The 25860-nt window shown below is 42.8% G+C and overlaps 1 protein-coding gene across 2 annotated transcripts in view; it reads left to right on the top strand.

Annotated features, from left to right (window-relative positions):
- cntn4 (contactin 4) overlaps positions 1 to 25860 on the top strand; it is a 322925-nt gene that overhangs the window by 279073 nt on the left and 17992 nt on the right. For both annotated transcript variants that reach the window (XM_054748366.2, XM_054748364.2), the window contains exons 12-13: positions 9849 to 9976; positions 25104 to 25279. In XM_054748366.2, the coding sequence (XP_054604341.2) occupies positions 9849 to 9976; positions 25104 to 25279 (304 nt within the window). The remainder of the gene's footprint in view (positions 1 to 9848; positions 9977 to 25103; positions 25280 to 25860) is intronic.

The raw sequence follows: 25860 nt of genomic DNA, 5'->3' as shown, positions 1-25860 counted from the left end.
CGTGGAACACTGGACCAGCTCTATACCCTAAGGGGGGTCCCAGAGGGTGCGTGGGAATTTGCTCAACCAGTCTACATGTGTTTTGTGGATTTGGAGAAGGCGTTTGACCGCGTCCCTCGCGGGGTCCTGTTGGGGGTACTCCGGGAGTATGGGGTACCAGGCCGTCTGATATGGGCTGTTAGGTCCCTGTATGACCGGTGTCAGAGCTTGGTCCGCATTGCCGGCAGTAAGTTGGGCTCGTTCCCAGTGAGAGTTGGACTCCGCCAAGGCTGCCCTTTGTCACCGATTCTGTTCATAACCTTTATGGACAGGATTTCTAGGTGCAGCCAAGGTGTTGAGGGCATCCATTTTGGTGGCCTGACGATCAGGTCTCTGCTTTTAGCAGATGATGTGGTCCTGTTGGCTTCATCAGAACGTGATCTTCAGCTTTCGTTGGAGCGGTCCACAGCCGAGTGTGAAGCAGCTGGGATGAGAATCAGCCCCTCTAAATCAGAGACCATGGTCTTGATTCGGAAAAGGGTAAAATGCCTTCTCCAGGACAGGGATGAGGTCCTGTCCCAAGTGGAGGAGTTTAAGTATCTCAGGGTCTTGTTCACGAGTGAGGGGAAACTGGAGCGTGAGATTGATAGGCGGAGTGGTGCTGCATCTGCAGTGATGCGGGCATTGTACCGGTCTGTTGTGGTGAAGAGAGAGCTGAGTCAGAAGGCGAAGGTCTCGATTTACCGGTCAGTCTACGTTCCTACCCTTACCTATGGTCACAAGCTTTGGGTAATGACCGAAAGAACGAGATCGCGGATACAAGCGGCCGAAATGAGTTTTCTCCGAAGAGTGTCTGGGCTCTCCCTTAGAGATAGGGTGAGAAGCTTGGTCATTCGGGAGGGGCTCAGAGTAGACCCGCTGCTCCTCCGCATTGAGAGGAGCCAGAAGAGGTGGCTCGGGCATCTGGTCAGGATGCCTCCTGGACCCCTCCCTGGTGAGGTTTTCCGTGCACGTCCAACCGGGAGGAGACCTATAGGTAGACCCAGGACACGGTGTAGGGACTATGTCTCTCACTTGGCCAGGGAACGCCTTGGGATTCCCCCGGAGGAGCTGGCCCAAGTGGCTGGGGAGAGGAAAGTCTGGGCCTCTCGCCTTAGGCTACTGCCCCTCGACCCGACTCCGGATAAGCAGATGAAAATGGATGGATGGATGGCTCTAAGTTTTTCATGCAGGCTGAACATCAAAATAGTCTCCTGCATTAGCTTCTGATAAAAAGTACATGGCGAAACTTTAGGATTAGAAAATCCTGGCAGATCTACGTCACACTGTAGCTAAAAATTCATGGACTCATCCATCTTTACTCACAACTGGGCTGTTGGTTGTTTAGCGTCCAGGAGAGTGCAAAGCATGAATCGACTAGTAGAAGCTAACTGTTACCATTAGCTACTCCACCACACAGCAGAACTCCACACTGGAAGTCAGTGGGAGAGTTGTGGTGCTGTTAGCAAATCAGAGGAGAGATGTCCAAATATCACCAAATAAGACCCCAAAACCTGCTGTCTAAGCTCAGCTCTGATGTGGCTCACTTAGCTCCTGGAATTGGTGCACCAGAGCTTTTTTCCCTAGAGTACGACTTACAGGGCATTCGTTCCTACTACAGACCACCACTGCAAATGTACTGATTAAATGGGTGATCCACACCTTTAACGCTTTCAGATGGAGCATCAGGATTAGTACTATCGTCAAAAACCTGCTAAATCCAGTCCTACATGTCTACTGCCCTCTGGTGGAGGATCTACAGGTGGAAAAGACCAATTTTGTAATCTATTACTGTTTAATTGTTGTGTAAATTTGGAATAAAATAGAATAGATTGTTAAATATGTGTTTATTAACACAATTACAATCTTAGAATACATTGTTAAAGATGTATTATTGTTTCAGATTTTTGTTACATGTTTATTTCTACAGATAAACAGAGAAATTCCTGCCAGAGTTTTCCTCTGGTGCAAAGTGCTAATGTGGGTCTTGTCTGTGTTTGGACCAGCCCTGCAGGACATCAGTTTCATTCATCCAAACTAGAAGTTATCAATAATTCTTTAAACTTTCATGCAGAAACCCATTTTAAAATGGCCGAAACACATTTTTGTTGTTGTTAGGATGGTTTCTGCCCTGTTCGGGAATGCAGCGTTCTTCACATTTATCTGCCTGCAGGTTGAATGTCGTTAACGGAGTCCCTCCCTCCCTCTGTGATGTGCCCCATCGTAACTGATGGTCATTGTAGGTTGATCTGTATTCAGCCAACATATAATCCAAGAAGCTCCCGCTCAGCAGCACCATGTGGTTTCAGAGCTGGATTCACTTACACCAACTGTCTCTGCACCTTCTTATCACATCTAGCACTCGAAAAAGACCCAGTGAAGCAGGAGGAGAATTTACCGCCATGTCAGACCGTATCAGACACCTTTCACAAGTACATCTAGTCTGGGTCAGATTGGGACTAAAAAGTGCCTTTGGGTTGTTTCTCTTAGTTTACCAACCTGCTTTAAGCATCCTGCAGATCACTTCCATCCCATCACTGTTACTCCGAACAAAGCTCTCAACCCTCCCACTTAGTGGATGGATGGATTGTGGGTAGGTTGTTGCAATACAGAGCTGCTTCGGGAGGAAGTGAGTGGTTTGTTTTCTGCAGGGCACCTCTTTGAGGACATCATGATAGATTCGGGCTACTGTAGTGTACTGTCAGAGTTTCATGATGAATGCTTGGCTGCAAAATGTCTGTGCACGCAAAAACTGCAAGTCAGATAATATCATTGCTTACTTCATAACTTAATGTAGAGTTTTTATTTCTGCATTTTGGTCTATAAAAAGCAAACCTACACGTAAACATATCTGCTCCTCAGTGAGCTACTTGGGGCTACATTTACATAACCTACTGTGAAAGCTTAAAAAAACACGAGCTGTACATTTTAATGTTGATTTTGGGACTAAATAATCACAGAACATGTTATTTAGTTATATTGTATTTAGCAATAATGCTTTTAAGGGGTCATAATACATCTTTTTAAACATTAATATAGGTCAATATGATTGAAACAAAACATGCTCATCAAGTTTTTTGCAATAAATGGCTGTCATATAAATTGATTTCATCCATCCATCCATTATTTTCCTTCCGCTTATCTGGAGTCGGGTCTCAGGGGCAACAACCGAAGTCAAGAGGCCCAGACATCCCACTCCTCAGCCACTTGGGTCAGCTCTTCTGAGGGAACTCCCTCCAGCATGTCCTGTCTTTCTGGACGTGCCCGGAAAAACTCACCAGGGAGGCATCCTAATCAGATGCCCGAGCCACCTCAACTGGCTCCTCTTGATGTGGAGGAGCAGCAGGTCTACTCCGAGCCCCTCCTGGATGACCGAGCTTCTCACCCTATCTCTAAGGGAGAGCCCAACCACCCTGCAGAGAAAGCTCATTTCGGTCACTTGTATCCGCAATCTCAATCTACCCAAAGCTCGTGACCATAGGTAAGGGTGGGAACATAGATCGACCGGTAAATCCAGAGCTTCGCCTTCCGGATCAGCTCTCTTTTCACCATGACAGACTGGTAAAATGCCAGCATCACTGCAGAAACAGCACCAATCCACCTATTGATCTCATGCAGAATGAGCCGTTTCAGGGTTCTGTCACTTTAAGAAAACAAGCTGGCCACGCCCACCTGCTATGAGGTAATGAGCTTCAATTTCTAGGAGAGGCTCAAGCTCCACCACATCCAGAGGATTGGGGGGATTTCCTTAATAAATGGAAGATTCCTGAATCCAAACGTTGACAGAAAATTTCCAGAAAGTTTTTATTTACGTCTGGCAGTAGAGACATAAACGGCAGCACCAAAGAATGCCGAATGTCTCGAGTTTTGCATAATATGTTCCCTTTAACTTGTCTCACCTGTATGTGGCGTTCACTTGGCTGCATGATTAAACAGTTATGTCCTTTTTCACATGGGTTTGGGTTGGTTGGACAGCCGTCAAGGGCACATGTCGGTATTCCACCAGTGTTTCAGGTCTTGCTTTGATATAGTTCAAAGTGTACCAGGCCATTCTGAAAATGTGACGTCAGTGATGGCCAGGCAGTGATTGGCTAGGGGGCGGAGTCACTTGTTGTTCCAGTGCTTTGCTCTGCTGCCTCACTGCCTGCAGAGTTTCATAGTCTAACAAATGAATGTTCAACATCACTGCCATTGTTGTGCTGTGTTGTGTTTTTGTGTGATGTACAGATCACCTCCTGCTACTTTTGTGTCGGGTAAAGATCACGAGGGTCACAAGTAGTGGTGTGCATCTCTACCTGCCTCACGATTCGATCCGATTGCGATTATCTGCCTAAAGATTTGATTTGAGTCTGAAATGCATCACGATTCTTCACACAAAAATTTTCATTACTTAATAAAAGCAGTGGAATAGTTTTCAATTTCTTTTTGATTTCGAAATCCCTGAAAAACAGAACATTCATCTATTCACTATAGTGAGCAATAATGTTTAAAGTGTGCTGCCTATAATTACTTAAATAATATAAGAAATAATGTTTTCGGTAGAGCAGCTTTAAGATAGAATATTACTGAACTTGAAAATAGTAAACAAATACTGTGTTAAGTGATTCTTCACATCCAGGATCCCAAAACTGAAATTGGCCCAAACATCCGATTTAAATGTAACGGGTACATCTTTGGTTACTGGTAATGTTGGCCCTGTATCCATGTCCACCATTTCTGTTTTAAATTGGCGCTAGGACAACGCAGTGCGCATGTCACTGCAACTCTGCCCCCAGAAGTAATTGTAAAACCTCAAAACTTTATTGTCCTTGCATGGACATAGACATAGGGAGAAAATCTCATTATGTTACGTTGCTGCATCGATGCGGAATCATGCACGGCTGAATCGCGATGCATCTTAGAATCGATCATTTTTCCCACCTCTAGTCACAAGTGCCCACCCCCAGCCCCTGTGCGCCCGACTGGACTGCCTAAACTCATGTTTCCTGTAATTTCATGGCACGAATAAAATGTGTTTCTTTGTGCTCCTTCAGTCACGGTTGTAATAATGATTATATTGTCTGACTTTTACTGCAAGACACTATTTAACCTGGGGTTAGGTGGTGCTGTTGACAAAGTTAGAGGAAACGCATCCTGACCAATCACAGGCTTGTGGTCTACATTGTTTTCAGTGGATGGTTAGAAAAAAAACGGGCTCTATTTGGTTCATTCATGCAAGCCTATTGGAGAGCCCTTGCAACCATAGATGATGGTGTTGTGTGTTGCTGCGCCTCCACAGACAGAAAAGTATAAATAAAGTATTTGTATGTTTGGGTTTTCTGCTGTTTCTCTGGTTTCAACCCACAGACCAAAAACATGCATGCTAGATTAAAACTGTCAGTCACTTTGGGAAAAAAAACTTTTTTTTTCTGTTTTCTGGACCTCCAGGCACCCGTAGAAGCACTTCTGTACTATCTACTTGTGTTTTTGTCATGTGACTGATTCATCAAGGTGAAAATAGGCTTAATTGGTGTGAGCATGTTTTAAACCGTAGGTTTCTGATCAGCTTTCTGTAATTTCACATATCCTGTCGCACTGTTTAGTGCTAACATGTGCAGCCCTTTATGCATGCTAGTTTCCACCTAAGACAAGCTATTTTCCTGTCGAGGCAGAGGCTGATGCAGCAGCTGGTCAGCGCTCTGTTTGGTACTTGCTCCAGCAAACTTAGAGCCGGGTTCTCAGGAGTCCCAATTTAGTGACTTTTCTGGAGCCACATCATCCCCCCATGACACCGCCCAGGATCAGGCGGGTGTTTGTGGTTTACTGTGACAAATCATGTGACGGCACAACTCTTTCACGTATTTTTTTTCTCCCTCCACTGGATTTTTTTTTTTATTAATGCATCAAATGACCAGTCTTGAGCCATTGTTATTGCTTGTCCTAATGGTGAAAAGCATGTGATAAAGCTCTTTCTGTGTGAGGCTGGCTAAAACCACTGAGTGGATGATGGAAAATACCTCATTGGATGTTGCTCTACGGCTGATACTTTTAAAGTTAATACAAATCACTTCAACATGGCAGAGAATCAGCCCTAGCACAGACCTCAAACAGCTTGAATATGTTAGTTGTTCAGGGGTTTTCATTCAACAAATACCGCAAGAGTAATCAGATTTTTTTTTATTTTAATAAAAAGGCCCAAACTAATATTTTTCAATATTAGATGATCTAAAACTCTGGCATGAAAGCTGCTGATCAACAGTTTTTATTTTTTGTTCTTTTAACTGGAATGTTTTTAGTCCTGTAAATCTGTTATGCTTAAATTGTGATTTGGGGAGCCTTTTTTCAGATTAACGTGGTTGTTTCTTTTATGGAAGTCAATGTTCCGACTAACAACCTTCTGCCTTTTTGATGCAGTCATCCTAAAACGTCTTACCTTCAGACATTGTAATTGACACTTCGTGTGTTTCTAACAAAATGAAAAAGCATCGTAACTCTAGGACTGACAGCTAGAGTCCAATTTATCTTATTTCTCTTTTTTTTCTCAAGGTTCAGTACTGTGACAATTTTCTGATATTATTCAGTTTTACCTGTTTCTTGACTCCTGGATGACATCTACCCCCTACCCCCGCCCTCCTCCACCGCACACACACACACACACACACACACACAGGGAGAGAGAGGTCAGGTCCTGACCATTGTATTGACCCTTTGCACGTGACGTCACGCCACTCATGTGACCGCCCCCTTCGCCATGATGGACGGCAAAAAGACCGTTTACACCCATAGAAACTCCAGTGAAGGTAGTCAAAACAAGCCAGTTTGTAGCCTTTTATGGCTTTTATTTAGGTGATTTGACAGTAAAATGGTTTTAGCTTGCTGCGTGGTCGGCTGCACTAACAGACAAGGATGTAAACTCAACTAGTTTTTTATTTTTAATAACTTTGATGGAGACTGAGGACAGAGATGAACTGCAGCGATGAATCAAACAGACTAGCAGCCCTCAGATTAGCAGCGAACATGTTTCTACCGGGTAAGATTAACGTTCATTTATTTCACGAGGAAGACAGGGACAGGGATAAATGTGATGTGTTTATACTAGTTATTGATAATCCTGATGGATGGACGGGTATTTCACCACAGAAGCTGCCTCCATCCACTGTAGTGTAAAGCGAGACAATTATGAACAATATTAAAGCTCCGATATATGATTACGTGTGTTAAAATTACGTTATTTATTTATATGAGCGTCGGCGTTCAGAGATCTCATTCCGGTGTGAGAGCGGCAGCTGAACCCGGTAACACCACCAGCAACAGAAGCTGGTAGAGATCCGGACTTTCTAACAATCAGCTTTGGTGTAAAGTGAAACGCTGTTTACAACATAAAGTTATAAATCCAGAGGGGTTAATTTAGGCAAAGTCAGCAACGAACAGCTGCAGAGAGAACGTAAGCTAACGCTGGTAAGCTAGTTAGCATACCGCTCTCTATGAGCCCCGCTAGATGCGCTACTTCTTCTGATAACTGAACTGGGCATGAACTAGTGGAAGGAATGCTGGAGGAGTTTTGTTTTTGTTTTGATCGCAAAAACAATCTCAGGCTCTACTTTTCCTTTTGTTTAGTAATCGTGTCGCTCACAGTTTACATGCTTTTGCCGTCCAGCATGGCGGACCCACGTGATTAGGTGACGTCGGTGCAAAGGGTCAATATGCATTGATTAAAATAAAGCGATTGATCAGATTTTTTAAATTGGGGTTGGGTTGTGAGCAATGAACATCTTTCCTGCTGGAGGTGTGGTCAAACATCCAGTCAGAACAGGTATAGTTGTGAACTGTCATAACAGTTAAAGTCTCATAATGATTGCAGTAATTAATGCAAACACTACTTACCACAGTTGAGTACGATGCCCGCCGCGTCGTCCACTACACCGGTGCCCAGGACAACTGACAATCGATGATCAATACTGGGGAGTTCCCTTGTTTTGACTGTTGTATGACAACTCCACATCACTTAGTGATTTCAGTACATTTATAATAAAAAGCCAACCAGAAGTGCTACAATATCTAGCTCTGCAGCTAATTTCCACTTCTTATAATATTTTTAAAAGAGCATTTATATAAGCTGCTATGAAATCTCTTTCTCCAAGCTGAGGTTGTTCACAGAATTTTCTACAACAGAGAACTTATTACATTCAGAACATTTCCATAGAAACACACTATGAAAGATCTCAACTATCCCTTTAATATTAGTATTTTTAAATCATTTATTTATTGCCTGATCATATAAAACCTTTTGTCTGTGAAATATTTATTATTTTACCTAAAAGCCTCCTTGAACCTTTAGTCTGACAGCAGATGATTATGTGACTCAAATAGAGCAATTCAGCAGCCTCACATCATGTACCACACACACACACACACACACACACACACACACACACACACACACACACACACACACACACACACACACACACACACACACACAACCAGGCTGACGCCTTTTATATTTACAGCTTGCAGAATCAGCAGAGCATTGTAGATAATTAAAATTCAGCAAGCTTTGACGAGGCGGTCCACCCTTGATTTCCCATAGTACCTTGCTTTCAAGGGCACAATTTCCATTTCTGCATGTTGTTTAGAAAATGTCAACTTTTGGTGAGGCCTCTCGACCTTTTTTGGAGCGCTTGTGGCCGTTGTCGAAAGGGCAGGACGCCACTGTTGTCTCCAATGTCTTAAAGCCATGTGCTGAATTAACCAGTCCTGAAAAACAGCATCTCTCATATGTCGCTGGTTCCTTAACACATACAGAACTTCATTTGGAACAAGGGATGGTATTTTTGTTCCTGTGTGATGGTGTTATGTCTGCTACATCAGCCTTATGCAGATTTACTGGATGCTCTTAACAGCAACATAACATTTAATTAGAAACGAAGATCTGATCTGATTTTAAGGCTGATTTATGTAGATCAGATCACACAGAGGTTTAATGTAGCACGTGGCTAATTAGCATATTGCCACTGCCTCACACTACCAGAGTTAATTAGAGCTGTGGTGTGATGCACAACTCAATGTTAATAAACATGCAGCACCTACAGGTCAGTCTTTTCTTCACTTGAAACATTTCAGATATCTTATCAGGATATCAGCTTCAGGAGTTCCCAGGATGAAAAATCCCATTTCAGACGTCACATGCATAAGTTACGGCGTAGTGGTGCAGTTAGTAGCACTGGTGCTCTCAAAGCAGGAAGGTTTCAGGTTCAAATCCCAGCTGTAAGGTGGGTTTTCTGCAGGAAATCTCTCATTTTATGAAAGGTTTTGTTTGTTGATTTAAGTTGTTTTGCATTGAATGTATTCTTGACTGTAAACATTTCACTCTGGTCTTGTGTAATTGTTGTATGATAAATTGGCTTGCCTTAGACTACGTCACCTGATGGAGGTTTATCCATAGGATACTTTTTTATGTACAACACCCATCGCTAGCAGCAAATGCTAGCTTATTTCAACTAGCGTTAGCAATGTTGACACGATGGCCTTAGCTATTTAGTTATGGTTTGTGTTAAGTGGCTGAAATGAAAAAGACTTTTATTTTGGTGGTTCTGCAAACATCTTTTTGTTTATCGTTTACATTTTGTTCAACATTGTTTCCATTTTTATTACTAATTCTAACATTTCTGCACTTTTAAAAAGAGTCTTTTTGCCATGTTGTTGACAGAACAGAACATGAACAGAGCAGCAAAACAAAGTCTTTACTGAATCATGGAGGGATTTGAACGCCTTCGTTATTCTGATGAAGTGTAGTTTGAGGGCAGAGACTGTTTTAATTCTCATGTTTCTTTTGTGTTTTTTACCTTCAGGGTTTCCATCCTGGAGAGCGGCAGCCTCCGAATATGGAACGTCACCAAAGCCGACGCGGGCCTCTACACATGTTTGGCCAGGAACCAGTTTGGAGTAGCAAGCAGCACAGGAAGCGTCACGGTTAAAGGTATGTCCTGACTGCTTTAAACACCTCGGTCGAGTTCCACGGTTTTCCCATTTGAACATGGAAACTAGAACATAAAAATGGCTGTGGCGGTGAGGATGGACACGTTCCTGAAGCCGCTCTGCCCTCCTACCCCCGATGAGTGGAGCAGTGTCTTTACTGCGATGGAGACATGCCGGCTGCTGTTTGTGTTGGAACCTGCTCCTCCAGTTCCTCCCGGACCATCAGAGCTGTGTGAAAAAGTCCTCGCACTATCTGATCATCTGGGTTGCAGATTGCATTTCTGCTCCGGTGCTGTGACTTATTACACTTCATTAAAAATGAAGGTGAGCTGGGTAGAAAGTGCTGGGCTTCATTCTGTGCACACTGCTTTGTTTCTGTCCTATTTCCAAAGGGAATGGTGTTCTCGACTCCTGACGTTCCCGTCGGATTTGCTGATATATTCGGTGAACTACCCCCTCATCCTGACCCTCTTTTCTCAGAGGTTGCACGGTTCACTTGTGCTATTGTTATTTCATCGGTGTTGACCTTCCTTGTTGGCAGGTTTGGACAGATTTATTGAGGTATTGATCTTAGGCAAATAGGCCTGGGGGAGGGAGGTCCACACCTTGTTTCAGTTGTTCCTCCGTAGATTTACATGTGCTGGAATTTCTTCAACCAATCAAACAGCTGCTGTTTGCATTTGCTCGGCTTCCCTACGAGCAGCATAACCCAGAGCTTTAAGGCAAACCCTGTGGGTGAGGTTGTGCTCACAGCTTTTCTGGAGAGAGAACAAGGTTCTCCTGTGAACATGCAGCCCCCATCGATCGTTTGCCTGAGCAGGTATCGCACCTTTCACCTGTTGGGGAAGGACACGCTCAGGTCAAAGAAGAGAACCTATTGAAATGCAACCCAAATCCCTCCAATACCCCCAGACTATAGGGCTAGGAATGATGTAAGGTTTCCATCAGCTCAGGAGTAGGATCTTTTTTTCATAAAGTCAGAGCTTTCTTCTTGTGCGGTTTATGATTTTTGCTCCGAGGTTCAGTACATTTAATAGTCTTTCTGCTGCAGTCTATAAAGCCCTGTGAAACGCAGTGTCAAAATCACGTCAGGCGGCTAAAACATCCTTTCTTTCTCCCCAATTATCCAACTAGTCGCTATAAAACTTACATTGACAAAATTGTATCCCCACAAGCGTGCATTTGATGGTATTCTTTAAAAAAGAAATACTGATTTATGCTCGTAAGAATTACAGCCAGAAGAAAGCTGGACTCTTTCTGTATTAAGTCTGTTTTTTACTGGAACGTATCCTATAATGGAATTTTAAATAAGTCTTCTGTAAATCCTTATCAAGGCGTATTTTCCTTTTGTTCTGCTGAATGAAAAAAGACAGATCTGATTTTATTGGGATCGAGCAGCAGTGCAGCATGTGAGAGCGCCAGAGTTAAAAAAAATCACACAAAGATCATCTAAAACCCTGATTTATGATCGGGAGGCTCTCAATGTCTTTCAGAGCAAACCAGAGTGCTCTTAACACACCACAGATGGCAGGATTATCTGATGAGATTCTCTTTAGACTCATTAGTGTAATTATGCGTGTCCTTAAGGTTGTTGGAAGGAAGGGATCAGGCCAAAAATCGACACCATTATCCTGCTGTGTGAGCCGAGCCTCAGACAGAAAAAGTTTACAGAAATTTGCTTTCATATTGGCTGAAAAATCCTTTTAAATGGTTGAGATGAGTTTGTGTTTTTGTGTAGACGCGTGAAGCAGAAGTTTGAGCTCCACTTGGAGACTAAAATATAAAGCAGAAACGGTGCCTCCTCACCTACTTTGGGATGATAAAGGTGGAGCGCCCTCACCCCCACCCCTAACCAGCGAGTTTCAGCAAGAACTGGCTACTCTCTCTGGAAGGTGGACGGCTCATTTTCTAATCAGGGTGCATGGAAACATGTCTACACGCATCCTTTCAACAGCCTCGCTTCCTTCCACATGCTAGAGCTGCTTTCTGCTGCTGATATACAAATGCTCCTTTATATGATCCTCGCCCTTCTGTCACAGGTGATATTGTTTGCAAAATGGGATTGGGTAATTTATATGCACCACTTCATCGAGGATTGGAAACCCGTTTAGCGAGGAGAAATTTGTGTTGCGGGATCAGCCCTTATGGGAGATGACAGTAGTTTATTCAAATTGACTTTGGTGATATGAATGCTGCAAACATACCTGTCAGCTAGCGTTTGGCGTCTCCTGTTGTGAATAAGCCACCCGGCAAACAGCGGCGGAGCAGCCACATCAGATGAGCCTCGGTAATGTCCCATTATTCCAACACTGGGGTGAGATTAGCAGATTAATTGCACTTGATTGTAGTTGTTGCTCCCGGCATGTTGATCACACTGGAGATGAGCTGTAGCAATTAGAGTTGCTGCCGATCATCACAGAGGGCCAATGAGCTCAAGGGTTGAAGGACCATGTGACTTCGCGTCTGTTTTCCTCTTTAAATTTGTATTCTTCTTTCCGGCTCCGTGTCACATCATCCTAAAGTCTTTCACATCGGAGAAAATTCAGTCAGATTTAGATAACATGTTCTTTGTGTTCGGTGTGTTTATGTTAATTCATGTCGATTTTCTGGGCTTTTCCTGCAGCGCCACCTTCAGGTTTGACGTTTAGTCTAGTTTAAAAAAAATGTAGTCATAAAAGTTTATTTTTCCCTCGGGAAAAATTCTAATGGCTTTGGTGATCCCTTACCTTTTCCTCCACGGCCATGATCAGGTCGCATTTTTAATTTGTATCCAGTTTATGACCAATTACCTTCAAACAACCTCTGTCAGGGTGCATGCTGGAAAATAATTGCTGTGGGCTGTGGATGGTGGCTATCTGGACTGGCATAAGGTGCTTCCCAGCCTCGCGTGTCATTTTACTGACTCTCTATGTGTTTCTAACATGAGAGCGAGCTGCATGAGCGCTCCAGCACTGGTGGTTCACAGCGTGCTAACAAAATAAAAGCCTTTTTCATGGGTGCTTCTGAACTGAGATAAGGGCTGACAACAATGATCAACATTTGAACTGTCAGATCTTTTGTTGTTTTATCTCAGCGGCAAATAACATTTAACCACCATCAGTTTTTTCAGATGAATATTGCCAGATATGTTTTGTTTTTTTACTTGGTAACACAAATATCTAATTAGTCGAACACGCAGTGTATTTGCTAATCTAATCTAGAAGTGATGAAAATGACTCACTGGTGTTAAATGTGAGCATCAGAATGGAGAGGAAAATGTTTTTTTGTCCTAGATTTAAGAGACAGGGATGGTTGTCAGTGCCAGATGGGCTGGTCCGGAACTGGTCTGATGAGTCTGGATTTCAGATGCAACATTTAGTCTAAATAAAGGAGTTGCTGTCACCGATGAAAGGAGCACAGAAAGTAAGAAAAGAGATGGAGAACTTACAGCTCAGGGAGCACCGATGGATAAATAGCAGAAAGGCACTGTTCTGTCTCCAACGGCTTTGAATGGTGTCACGTTGCGGTGTTGGAGGACCCAAAATGCAGAAACCCAGGATGACACGAGGCAGAAGTTGATTAAATAAAATAAATCCTTTATTTTTAGGATGATCAACAACAAAAATTAATCCAAAGTCCAAAACCCTAACCCTAACCCAAATTGTCAAAGGCACGAGAAGACTAAATCCAAATACGAGGGGCACTAGAAGACATGACAGAATTACAAACAATGGACCGACAAGATACTGAGATAAGGCAGGGCTTAAATACACAGGGAGGATGAGAGGGAGATGAGCTGCAGGTGTGTGGGGTGTGGGAGGAGAACCAGGTGAAGGCAATGACTAATCAGGAGAGAAACTAACTTGACCTAAGAATAAAACTTAATACAAAAGAGCAGGAAACATAACTATAATTCAGGGGGGGATAATAAACACTTGGGAAAAAACATACTAAATCATGAAAGGCTGAAGGAAATGACTTGAGACACCTAGAGGGCTGGAGATCTAGGGGCAAATGGGGAAAACCAGAAGACACATGAGGAAGACACAGACATGACACATGAGGGCGCTAGGACACAGAAGGGAACCTAGAGAGGATGGCAAAACACCAGGAGGCACATGAAGGAAGGGGCAGACGCAGACCATGACAAATGGAGACGGGATTATTCCATCCTCACAATGATGGTTGATCATCCGGAGCTCTAAATCCAGTCACTCCGTCTCAGTGATGCCATTAACGCGTTACTTACTGTAAAATGACCACTTTTCAATAATGGCTAATCTAACGTCTTATATTTCCTTATCAGTAATCTAATTAAAGTTACTTGTCCAAGACACTATGTGTTACTGGTAACTATTATTGTGTACCTGTTGTGTGATTTGCAATGATAAATGACCCGCACTTGTATAGCGCCTCTCAAGAGTAAGGACTCCAAAGCGCTTTACACTACAGTGCATCATTCACCCATTCACACACCCATTCACACACACATTCACACACACATGGTGAAGTGCTCCGATGTAGCCACAGCTGCCCTGGTGCGCACTGACAGAGGCAAAGCTGCCGAGCACAGGCGCCACTGGTCCCTCCGACCACCACTAGCAGGCAAGGTGGGTTAAGTGTCTTGCCCAAGGACACAACAGCAGAATTCTCTGGGATCAAACCTGCAACCTTCCGATTACTGGACAGCCCACTGAGCTACTGCTGCCCCCAAAACTGGCAAAACCAGCAACAGGACTAGCAAGACCGATGGGACCAAGTAAAGCAAGCACACATTTTTTACTAAATTAGTGAACAGCACCGCGGTCCCATTCCTTAGAATGGAACAGCTACTCGTGGTGCAAAATTAACACCAACCAAAGATATCACTATTGGTACACGGAACATGAGACAAACAACAGCCAACACAACCCTAGCAACAAAACAAACAAAGCACACCAAAATAGAACAAACAAGTGGAAACCTGGCTACCCACAATGCACTTCCCCTGCTGCTTGTTCCACAGTCACAACTGCTACTAGTGACCCAGCCCACTGCGCATCAGAAGTAATCATGTGGGAGGAGTAATCAGTAATCAAATTACTATTTCAAGATAACTGTGGCAACACTGTCCATTCTGTAATCCATGTTGCCTTTTAACTGCCACATTCAAACCTGTCTTCCCTTTAGAGTTCCTTCTAAAGTCACTTAGCCATGCTAGCTGTAGCACTTAGCTGCGTGACCTCGGGCTGTGTCTAAATTCAGGGGCTCTGGTCTAAGTAGGTCGGGTCCTTTGACCATCGCCTAGACTAAAAGTGAAAAGCTGTGAAAATGTGCATTGAGCCTTCACATTTATTCCTACCCTCACCTTGGCATATACCCTGTCACCTAGCAACCAAAAACAAAGCCTACTGCAGCAACAGTACACATGCAACAAAAGCCTAAAAACCACCACTTAAGCTTTTAATTTTCTATTACCATATTTTATTATACTTGGAAATGTTAAAAAATGTAAACCTCTCACTTCATCTGCATGTTTGCAAGAAGAAAAATCTCCTTTTCAACCTGCAATGAATCTTGGGAAAGTGTCGGCCACGAAGGATACGAAAGACTTGTGCTTCAAATTCAGGGGAAAGAAGAACGCCACATTGAGTCACATTTTGAGAAGCCTCTAAATCCGGACAGCCTTCGTCTTGTTGCTGTGATGTAATCTGCCTGCAAATGCAGCCTTCAAAGGATGCAGCCGATGAAGGTATAACTGTTGGAATGGAATCAATGACAAGAGAGATACTAGAACCTCAACCATTCTACGATCTTCCTGAACTGCTCTATATTTCCTCTTAAAATTATGTCATACTGGTAAATGGCCTGTTTTTTGTATAGCACCTTCTAGAGTCCTGGAACCCCCCAAGGCGCTTTACAACATAAGCAGTATGTTGGTGATGAGCTAGAATGTAGCCACTGCTGCCCTGATCACACTGACAGTGGAGAGAGTCTGCCGTACTCAGGCACCACCGGTCCCTCCGACCACCAGCAGCAGGCAAGTTGGGTTGTAGCCCAAGGACAAGGGCTTGAACCTGCAACCTCCCGATTACGGGGAGAGCACTTGACTCCTGTGCCACCGCCGCCCCTGCAGACATTTATACAACAGCATTTAAAGATGGACGCTGATAAAGTTGATAATTGATGTGATTAAATGAAATGTAAAAATAATATAACGGTCAATGATCTGTTTGTAAATATGACATTTCTAATTTTATGGTCTTTAAAGGCCAATGCAACAATCACCAAAACACTCTGTAGCGACATGAATGGCCTCATTTGTGACCCAAAGGTCACACTTCCTCAGCTAGGTCAAGCTGTACTGGCTGTACTTCTATTTACAGATTATCCATCACAGGAGACACAAAGTCTGCTGTAAACCATCCTTAATCTGACTGCCTTAATCTGACTGCTGTTCCATCCACAAGACGAAGGACACTTCAAGATTTAAAAGAATCATTTTTAATAAACTCTTTTCACTGTCTTATTACAAGGTTCATAAATAATCATCACGGTTCATTATAAATGTATTTAATTACTGAAATGAATTATTATTCTTTGGTTAATAATTATTATCATTTATGATAATCAGTAATGTTGATCAGTGACAGAAGGTCATGTGCACTTATACACACCATGCAGGACACTGAAATCAGGTTAAAGGTAACTGCACTCATGTCTTTGCTCCATAACAACAAAGCTTTCTATCTCTGAGAGGGCGTGTTCTGAGTTGTTAAAACCAAAACTCCTCAGTTCAAGTTCAGTTCTTGAACTCACCAAAATCTCTCCATGGCAACGAGAGTCCCAGAGGATCGGGTCGGCCGCTCGAAACCTCTACTACTAAGCTTGCCATCTGCAACAAGCTATGCAAAACTCCTTCAGAGTTATTGATTTTTGAGACGCAACCAGTTTCATCAGTCGTTGTGACCCGGAGACATCTCAGGACCGATTTGGTCGCACTACGGTTCTTCTACCCACCTCGTGCTTGGAGGTCATCATCTCCTCCTGACATCTCGGATCCAAGAAGGGGGTCTCCTAACTGGGTGAGGTAGACACTTCCGACAGATTGCGTGCGTATGCCTGTTTCTTTAAGAAATAACTTAGCTCAGCTGCAAAACAAATTCTTTCACCCAGAATGCATTTTCTCTCTGATAGAAACCTTCTGAGACCTACATTCACACATCCAATCACACACATTTCATTTTAGCTTTCATCCAGACACAGGTTGCTTTAATACCAAGTTTTAACATCAAAGCTTTTATTAGTTGTCATTTATGAATTGTCTTTTAAATTGTCATCTTTAAATTGTTAGTAATAAATTCTTAACTTTTTAAACCTGACTCTTCTTTGAATAAAACACAGAGTTGTGTATATTGATCACTGAACGAGCAAAGATTTCTTTAAATCTTCTGATTTAATAAATAAACTTTTGCTATTAATTTTAATCTCTTAAATTAAATATTAATTTTTGATTAAATATAGACCAAGCCAGTTGGTGTATGAACTTCTATCGATTATATAAATATCCGTGGATATATTTATATATAATATGTTTCATTTGCCAAGTCGTTTGATCTTTCTCAGGATTTAGCAAAGCTGATAGCAAACAGCGTTAAATAGTTAGGTAGATTAACAACGCTACAACTCATTTTGGTTTTAGGGTTTTCTGATGGTAAAACAGGCAACACATTAAATCTTTATTCATTAAATGACGTACGTCGGCATGCAGCTGTTTGCATTTAGCCCAGTCCGGTCTCACGGCGCCTCCAGCAGGGCTCGGACCTTTTAGTTTCACAACTAAACGCAAAAAGCAAGAATACAGCTTTAAGGGCCATGCAGCTTAGTAGGAGAAATGGCACGGCTTGTTGCAGTTTGCTCTTTTCTGTCTTTTGAAGACAGAAGATCGTTTGGTTAGTTTACACCCTGCTCTCTTTCATAGGGGAGAAATGGATCCAAATGTCACACAATCCATTACTGAGTTCTAGTTGTTGCTTTCCAGGGGAGCTCTGCCATCCACGTTGAATGGCAGCAACGATGTGAAATTAATGCGATGTGTGATTCCTGACAGCCACATAGGAAAATAATGAGCAGCCATCTGTCAGTAATCACCAGCAGGCTGCTACAGATGTGCTGCTGAACACACGATGAATACCGTACAGACACACTCATGTGTCGACCTGCAGCTGACAAGATTTTCTTTGCTAGTGAGTGAAACCTTTGACTGGCTTTGAACAAAATCAGCGTTGGACTGGGAAAAGCATGCTCTTTGGTAATGGTGGATGATTATCATGAGTATGATCATTTCTTAGTAGTTACCACGTTTGCAGAGAAATGAGTAATAACAGACTGAAGGGCTTTGTCACCAAGATGCCAAACATGTCTCGCGTCTCAATCGTGTTAGAGGGAAGGTTACACTGAAACAGATTTTCTTCTCAACCAGCTGGGGGTTGTCAGTTTTTCTGTTTTCAAAAAAGCCAAAGAGGGACGAAGTTACTGTTTACTGTTGTTGCAGAGGCTGCACCAGCTAGCGCTGCTGCTCCAGCATCCATAAATCAACACCAGCCAGTAAACCGCTCCAGAGTTGTGGACAGTATGTTAATGAGTGTAAGCAGATGTTATCTCTTGTACCCCTAAGAAGCCACAACATCTTTTTATTTTACTCTTCATATTGGCTAAAGTAGGCTAGAGGCTAACATTGAGCTAACATGCTAACGGTGAATTAGAAAAATTATAAAAAAAACTTTTGAGCTACCAACAACTCGTTATTATAGTGAAATGTGTTTCTCTACGTGTCTTCTGGTGCTGATCTGCAGCCACGAAACTCCCGAGTGAGGTAGGGGAGTCACTGGTTTGTGTTAAATATGTGCTGCAATACCTAGATTTGACCACAGGACGTCATTCTTACTTAATGCTCATTTATGTCTCCATACCCTCCATAACAACATAAAATATCTCTTTGGAGAGCTCTATCTAGTCTCCGCCAATCTCCAACAGTCATGGAACTTTTTTTTCCTCACAAGCACAACCAAAATTGGTTTTACGTTTGTTTTCACGTCAAAGAAAGTCTCTAATTATTTCATCTGATCACTCTTCTGCATTCTAGCAGAAGACAACAATGTTTGTGTCATTCTGAAATGATCAGGTCGCCACTGTAGTTGTGAAGGACCTGTGTTGTCTCTTTCTTTTACTAGCTCTTCTTTTCTGCCACACACCCTGACGTCTCCTCTTGTATGGAAACAGTGAGGCTGCACTCTGAAAGATTACGCAGTTATGCATAAGTACAGCTGAAGACCATTACAGCAGCAGAGAGTTATTCATAATGTTTGTGGGAGGACTGGTGAAACTGGCCACATGAGGCTTGTCAGAGCATCTCATCGAGGAGCTGGGAGTTATTTAGATCCGTCAGCTGGAACCGTTTTCCAGCCACTCATGATGTATCCATTGCTCCCAGAGAGTTCCCACTGTGCACCATTGTCAGGAAGTTATCTAAATCATTCTTTAGCATACGTTGGGTGTCTGGGGTATCATACGATTCCTCTGGAGGCTGCTAGAGAGCTTTGGACTGAGCCATAATGGTATTCAAGTGGTGTCTTGAGACGTTGAGTTTTCACCTCTAGACTTGTGTCCGATTCTGTTTTTCTTTATCGTACCTCTGTCTCCTTATCCAGAAAACACATCCGTCAGCTGTTTGTTTAAATCTTCACCTTCTTGTTGCTGAGATCTCTTGAAGTGATGACCATAATTCTGTCAGCCTCTGAGCGGAGGTTGCTACGCATAATTTATTACTTTTGAAATGAAGAGGTCATTGATGTTTTGGATTTAACTAACAAGCAGAGCTAAAGAAATGTATCTTTTTGGCAGAAGAGCCGTAATGGGAAGGGAAGTTAGGAAGACTCGAAGAGCTCATGACTGACAGTTAGACCCAAAAATGTTTTTTTAATTCATTTTAATTTAAATAAACTTTTATTTGTCATATTTGTGGAGGTAACACACTTACCCATGAAAGAAGAGCAAACAGAGGCAGGAGAAGAGTGTACGTTAATTTAAAACTGCACTTAGACACCGAGGGCTGTGGGTGCAAGTGGGGTGGTGTGGTGGCATCAGCTGGCATAGGCCAGATGATGCCTGCACTGCCCGCTCACCACAGCCATGGAATACACCTCATCAGCACTCACTAACACCATATTGGAGCAGGCGGAGGGAGACTAGGGGTCTTAGCACACCTCTGTTGTTGCTTGGCTTCCTGGGGCTGGAGGCTAGGAGGGAGATCTGGCCGTCTGGTTGGGGTCTGGGGTGGTGGGTTGCTGTGCTCAGCACATGTTGCTCATCAACACCCCAGCAGAAAGGGTCAAACTCTGGTAACCGGTGATGGTTGTACCCCATGTGCAGCAATACCGGGACCAGAGTGAATAGGGTGTGTATGGGGAGCATGAGTGGGTGTCAGGCGTGCATTTTTGTAAGTCTTTGGTTGTATGTGTATGTGTGAGCATGAGGGAGGGAGTGTGTGACTGTGTTTGTGTATGACTGTATATGTCAGGTGGGGCCTTTGACTCCTCCCTTCTTCTGGGACTTCTTTTGATGATATAGATCTTCGTCTCCCCTCTCCCTGCCACACCTGGTGTGGGGTGTGGTGCCTTGGTCTGCCTGGGTCCTGGCTCCTGGGTCAGGGAGTTTAAGATTTTTGGCATCTGCCTGACAAATCCTGGTGGCTTCCTGGTTTGGGTCTGGGTCTCTGGGCTCTGCTGGGTCCCCGGCGAGGGTGGTCACCCCTGGGCTCCGGGTCGCGAGGATGCGGGCGGGCCTGTGGGCTTGCCGCCGATATCTCCCGGGACTCTGCCGGCTGCTGGTTGTGGCCCCCCGGGGCAATCCTCTGCCCCTCTCGAGGGGGGCGGGGGCTTTTCTGCTCGCAGTCTCCCAGGAGTTCCTGCGCTCTGGGGCAGCTCCTAGATCTCTGGGACTTGGAGCTCCCTCCGTCTCCTGCACATCTTTAGGGGGCAGATCTGTGGCCCCTCACACTATTGGACGCACCTATAGAGAAACCTTACATACACAAGCGTGTGTACACATACAGGTGCTCACATGATGCTCTCATAAGTATGGACTTGGGCACGTTCAACACATGTTGGCTGTGGCTGGCACTAAATGCACTGTGATTTATTATCGTGTGATTGTTCAGTAAAACAATGTTGATTTTATATTTCCTCGTCAGGTTGATGCAGTGATAGCTTGATCTTGTTGTATTGTTGTTGTGTCCCATTTTTTTGTTTGTTTTTTGTTTTCGTTTTTTGTTGTTTTTTTTTTCTTCTCTCTTTATGCAAGTCTAGAGGCAGACTCTTGTTCATTTGATGCTCCGCCTGAGAGTAAATCTGTAAGGCTTGTCACCAGTATTCAGACACCAATTCTGTTTGCTTCACAGCCGGACAGGACACGGAAAAAAAAGAAGAGCCGTAATGGGAAGGGAAGTAAGGATGACTCGAAGAGCTCATGACTGACAGTTAGCCCCAAAAAATGTTTTTTTAATTAATTTAAATTGAAATACACTTTTATTTGTCATATTTGTGGAGGTAACACGCTTACCCATGAAAGAAGAGCAAACAGAGGCAGGAGAAGAGTGTACATTCATGTCAGCCAATCAGAGGGGAGCTGTATGAATATTAAAGATGCCATTTTCACACACACACACATACACACACACACAACCTCTCCATAATGTCGATGGAGTTATCAGGTTTAGGTGACTTTATTTACAAGCACAGGTAAGTTGGGTTTTAGAAAAAATAATATATTAACATATATATATATATATATATATATATATATATATATATATATATATATATATATAGATAGATAGATAGATAGATAGATAGATAGATAGATAGATAGATAGATAGATAGATAGATAGATAGATAGATAGATATATATAGATAGATAGATATATATATGTGTGTGTGTGTGTGTACACATACATACATATATACATATATGTATGTATGTGTACAAACACACACACACACACACACATATATATATATATATATATATATATATATATATTTATATATATATATATATGTGTGTGTGTGTGTGTACACATACATACATATATGTATATATGTATGTATGTGTACACACATGTGTACACATACATACATATATACATATATGTATGTATGTGTACAAACACACACACACACACATATATATATATATATATATATATATATATATATATATATATATATATATATATATTTATATATATATATATATATGTGTGTGTGTGTACACATATATATATATATATATATGTGTGTGTGTGTTTGTACACATACATACATATATGTATATATGTATGTATGTGTACACACACACACATATATATATATATATATATATGTGTGTGTGTGTGTGTGTGTGTGTGTGTGTGTGTACACATACATGCATATATGTAAATATGTCAGCTCTGAGGAAGTTTTGCAGTCAGCAAACAAAACTGTCAGCAAGGTAAAAACAACTTTTCTGTGTTATAAAAAAGATCTAAAAATTGAATTAGAAACTGGACACGGTAAGTAAGAACATACCAAAGATGTTTAAAGAAAAATCTGGATAACCTAGTCTTTTAGATGGAGGCATGTTGGAGGCAGGGCAAGGGAGAGCCGTCTTTACCGACTGTGCACTCCACCTCCCTCTTCTCCCCCACTTGTCCAGATCTGGGCTAAGATCAGATTTTAACCATAAGCCCTATCAAATAAAAATGTTTTAAGCCTAGTCTTAAAAGTAGACAAGGTGTCTGCCTCACGGACTAAAATTGGGAGCTGTTTCCACAAGAGAGGAGCCTGATAACTAAAATATCTGCCTCCCATCCTGTTTTTAGATATTCTGGGAACCACCAGTAAACCTGCTGTCTGACAGCAAAGTGCTCTTTTAGGAACATATGTAACAATCAGGTCACTAATGTTTCCTTCTGCGGGACCCCATAAGGACAAAATGCATTTACTGGTTTGTAACAGTTACAAAACTTTTGTCATTTGTAAACGTTGTTATTTTACATATTTATCACTTTACTCGTTGCCAGTGATGAAAGGGAGTTTGATGTTTTTGTCACTTTGCTGGAGGTTAAATGATCTGACAAAGTACTCATTCAGAAATTGCGCTCCCAGTGATTTTTGACCCTTTAGGGCCATCCGTTGGTAAGGTCTTACTTCAACACAAAAATACAGCTTGCTTGCAATGATTTAGGTATGCACTGCCCTCTATCGCCAGGGAAAATAAACACTGTATTTTTAATGTGTAAAGTTCAAATAAACCTAAACTGTTCCCTTCTGACTGCAAAAGTCCTCTAAAACGGAGTGAGGATACTGCTGAAAATAAATACAACAATCATTATTGACATCATCATCATCCTTTTTGATGCATTTCTGGTTTAGTTGTTGTTTCTCATGTAATCTTAAAATAACTTCTTTGTTTTACATATTTCAACACGAAGCCCGTTTTTCAACATTTAAACTGTCCAGGAAAAAGAAATCTCCCTCATCTATTCCTTCTGAGTGCATGGCTCTAATATATCATCATAAACGGGAAATTATGAGGAAAACGCTATTTTCTATATGCAACGATGAAGTGAAACGTTTGACCCACCTTAGCACTTTCCCGAGGTGCCACACAGTCTGAGTGCACTAGCAGGCTGCCTGTCTACTCTCATCCTGACCCTGCTAAGTGAGTTTTTCACTACCTTCTCGTTTACCGTGGCAGCAGGTAACAAGGCATTATACAGGATGGAAATGAATCAAATTATGCTCAAGAGCCTGGTGTGTTGCTTGTATAACCGGCCTGGGTTGTCTGTATAATCTGTCACAAATGATGACAGAGGAGGGTAATAAGGGAGACTGTTACCACCACCATTGTCAGAAGAAAATCCCCGATGCAATGAGAGACCAGACAGGACGAGCCACGAGGAGAGGAGTTTGTGTCAGAAATGAGGCAGTTCTGCCAATCTGTCAAGAAATATGCAGTTTTCCATACAACATGGACAGAGCAGTCCATTCTCTATGAGATCCATTGAAGTTTCTCTACCTCATCTTCCTCTCTCTTTATTTTCTTCTCTTTCTTTCTCATCACATCATCTTCATCAACTGTCTCTCTAGGAAAATGCAGCAAGATCATCCCTAATACATTTTCAAAGGAAACATATTTGTTACCCTTTCAGGTGTATTTTTTTATGTGCAGTCAGCGTTCAGAGTCAGAGCACACACTTGAGTAGCTCGTCTGCGTTACATTTTTGCAGCAGCACCATCGTTTCCAATTTAGCCCCTGCAATAGAGGACCAGACCTGCAGGACGTGCCTTTATGGAGAGAACACCTACCAGCGGTCGTTTGCCTTGAAATCAGAAAACGACTGGAATAGATCACATGGTACTACTGTGTGCGTGTGTGTGCGTGCGTGCGTGTGTGTGTGCGTGCGTGCGTGTGTGTAATGAAGGTATTGAATTCACTGTGGATGAAGACTGCACTGCCGGCACTTTCTACATGAATCTATGCCTGCCCAGGGATCATTTGCCACACTTAATTTAGTCCGTGTGCTCAGAGTGGCAATTTCAACCAAGTAATCACAGCACCCCCAAGAGGGAGACAGGTGTTGCACACTCTGAGAACAAAGCCTCACCCTCTCGTCTCGCCTCTCTCATGTCCTTCCAGCAGCCCCCCCACACCCCCCGCTCACACTCGAGTGCGGGTAAGGGACACTTGCTTTGTTCCCTTGCAACGTCAATATAATGTACTGCAGGCTTGAAAGGGGAGTGGTGGGGATGGCTGGTTACTGTTTTCCTAGCAGAGTATTGTGGGAATTTCAGGCTGACGGAGCACAGTTCCCACCTGAGCAACACATGGATGCTTCTCAGATTTAGGAGAGAAACGTCTCAGAGTCCCCACAGGTCAAAACTAATTCCAGTTATTGTAGCTTTGCGGCATAGTTTGCCATGTGCTCTGTCCTGCATATCCTTCCATTAAGCCGCACCTGACATGTCCATAAGAATGATGGAAGACTTGGCTTTTTCCACAGCCTTTCTCTTCCCTGGAAAAGAGGGGTGCTTGATCAGACGTGCCTGAATATTGATGTGTGTTTCAGAGCCGACCATCATCACCACCCAGCCCGCTACGCTAGACGTCACCGTTGGGGAGAGCGTGGTCCTACCCTGCCAAGTGAGCCACGATCCATCTCTGGAGCTCAAGTTCACCTGGTTCTTCAATGAGCAGCTCATCCACTTCGGGAACCATGGTGGATTCTTTGAAAAAGTAGGAGGGGTAAGTTCCCTACACATCTTCTATGGTTCCAGAAAAGCAGAGAGGCTATGAGGCCTTGATTTAAGGAAACACGCAGTCATAGTGTGGGAGCAGCATAGACAAGAGTTCTCTTACAGTCCAAACACTTGCATGGATTTTAAGGAAGCATTTGCATTTTTATTTCATTGAAGTTCCCATCGTTATTTTAGACCCTTTTTACAAATGTACAGGTTTTAACCAGTGCAGCCACAGGACACGTCTACAAATCCAGACCTGACATAAATAACTAAACAGGTCTGAGTCACTGTGTGCAGTGTTGTCATGCATGTGGTGTCACATCCCTTCTGCAAAACACTGGTGGGCTAAAAATAATGTGTGAAAAAAATAACTAACATATCAACATCATTTGCTCCAAAGCAACACTTAACAGTAAAATCAGTCACATCTCATTATTACCCCTGAACAGCACGAAACTATGCGGCGTTTTCATGGCACAGCAGATTATGCTGCTGCAAGACAAGGCAGTGGCATTTTAACAAACACCGTCAGCAGCCTTATGCTAACAGGTGCTAGCAATGCTAACGTGTCATCGCAGCCAGCAA

This window comes from Nothobranchius furzeri, chromosome 3, assembly GCF_043380555.1.
Source record: "Nothobranchius furzeri strain GRZ-AD chromosome 3, NfurGRZ-RIMD1, whole genome shotgun sequence".
Classification (NCBI taxonomy): Eukaryota; Metazoa; Chordata; class Actinopteri; order Cyprinodontiformes; family Nothobranchiidae; genus Nothobranchius; species Nothobranchius furzeri.
This window is presented reverse-complemented; position numbering and strand designations above follow the sequence as displayed.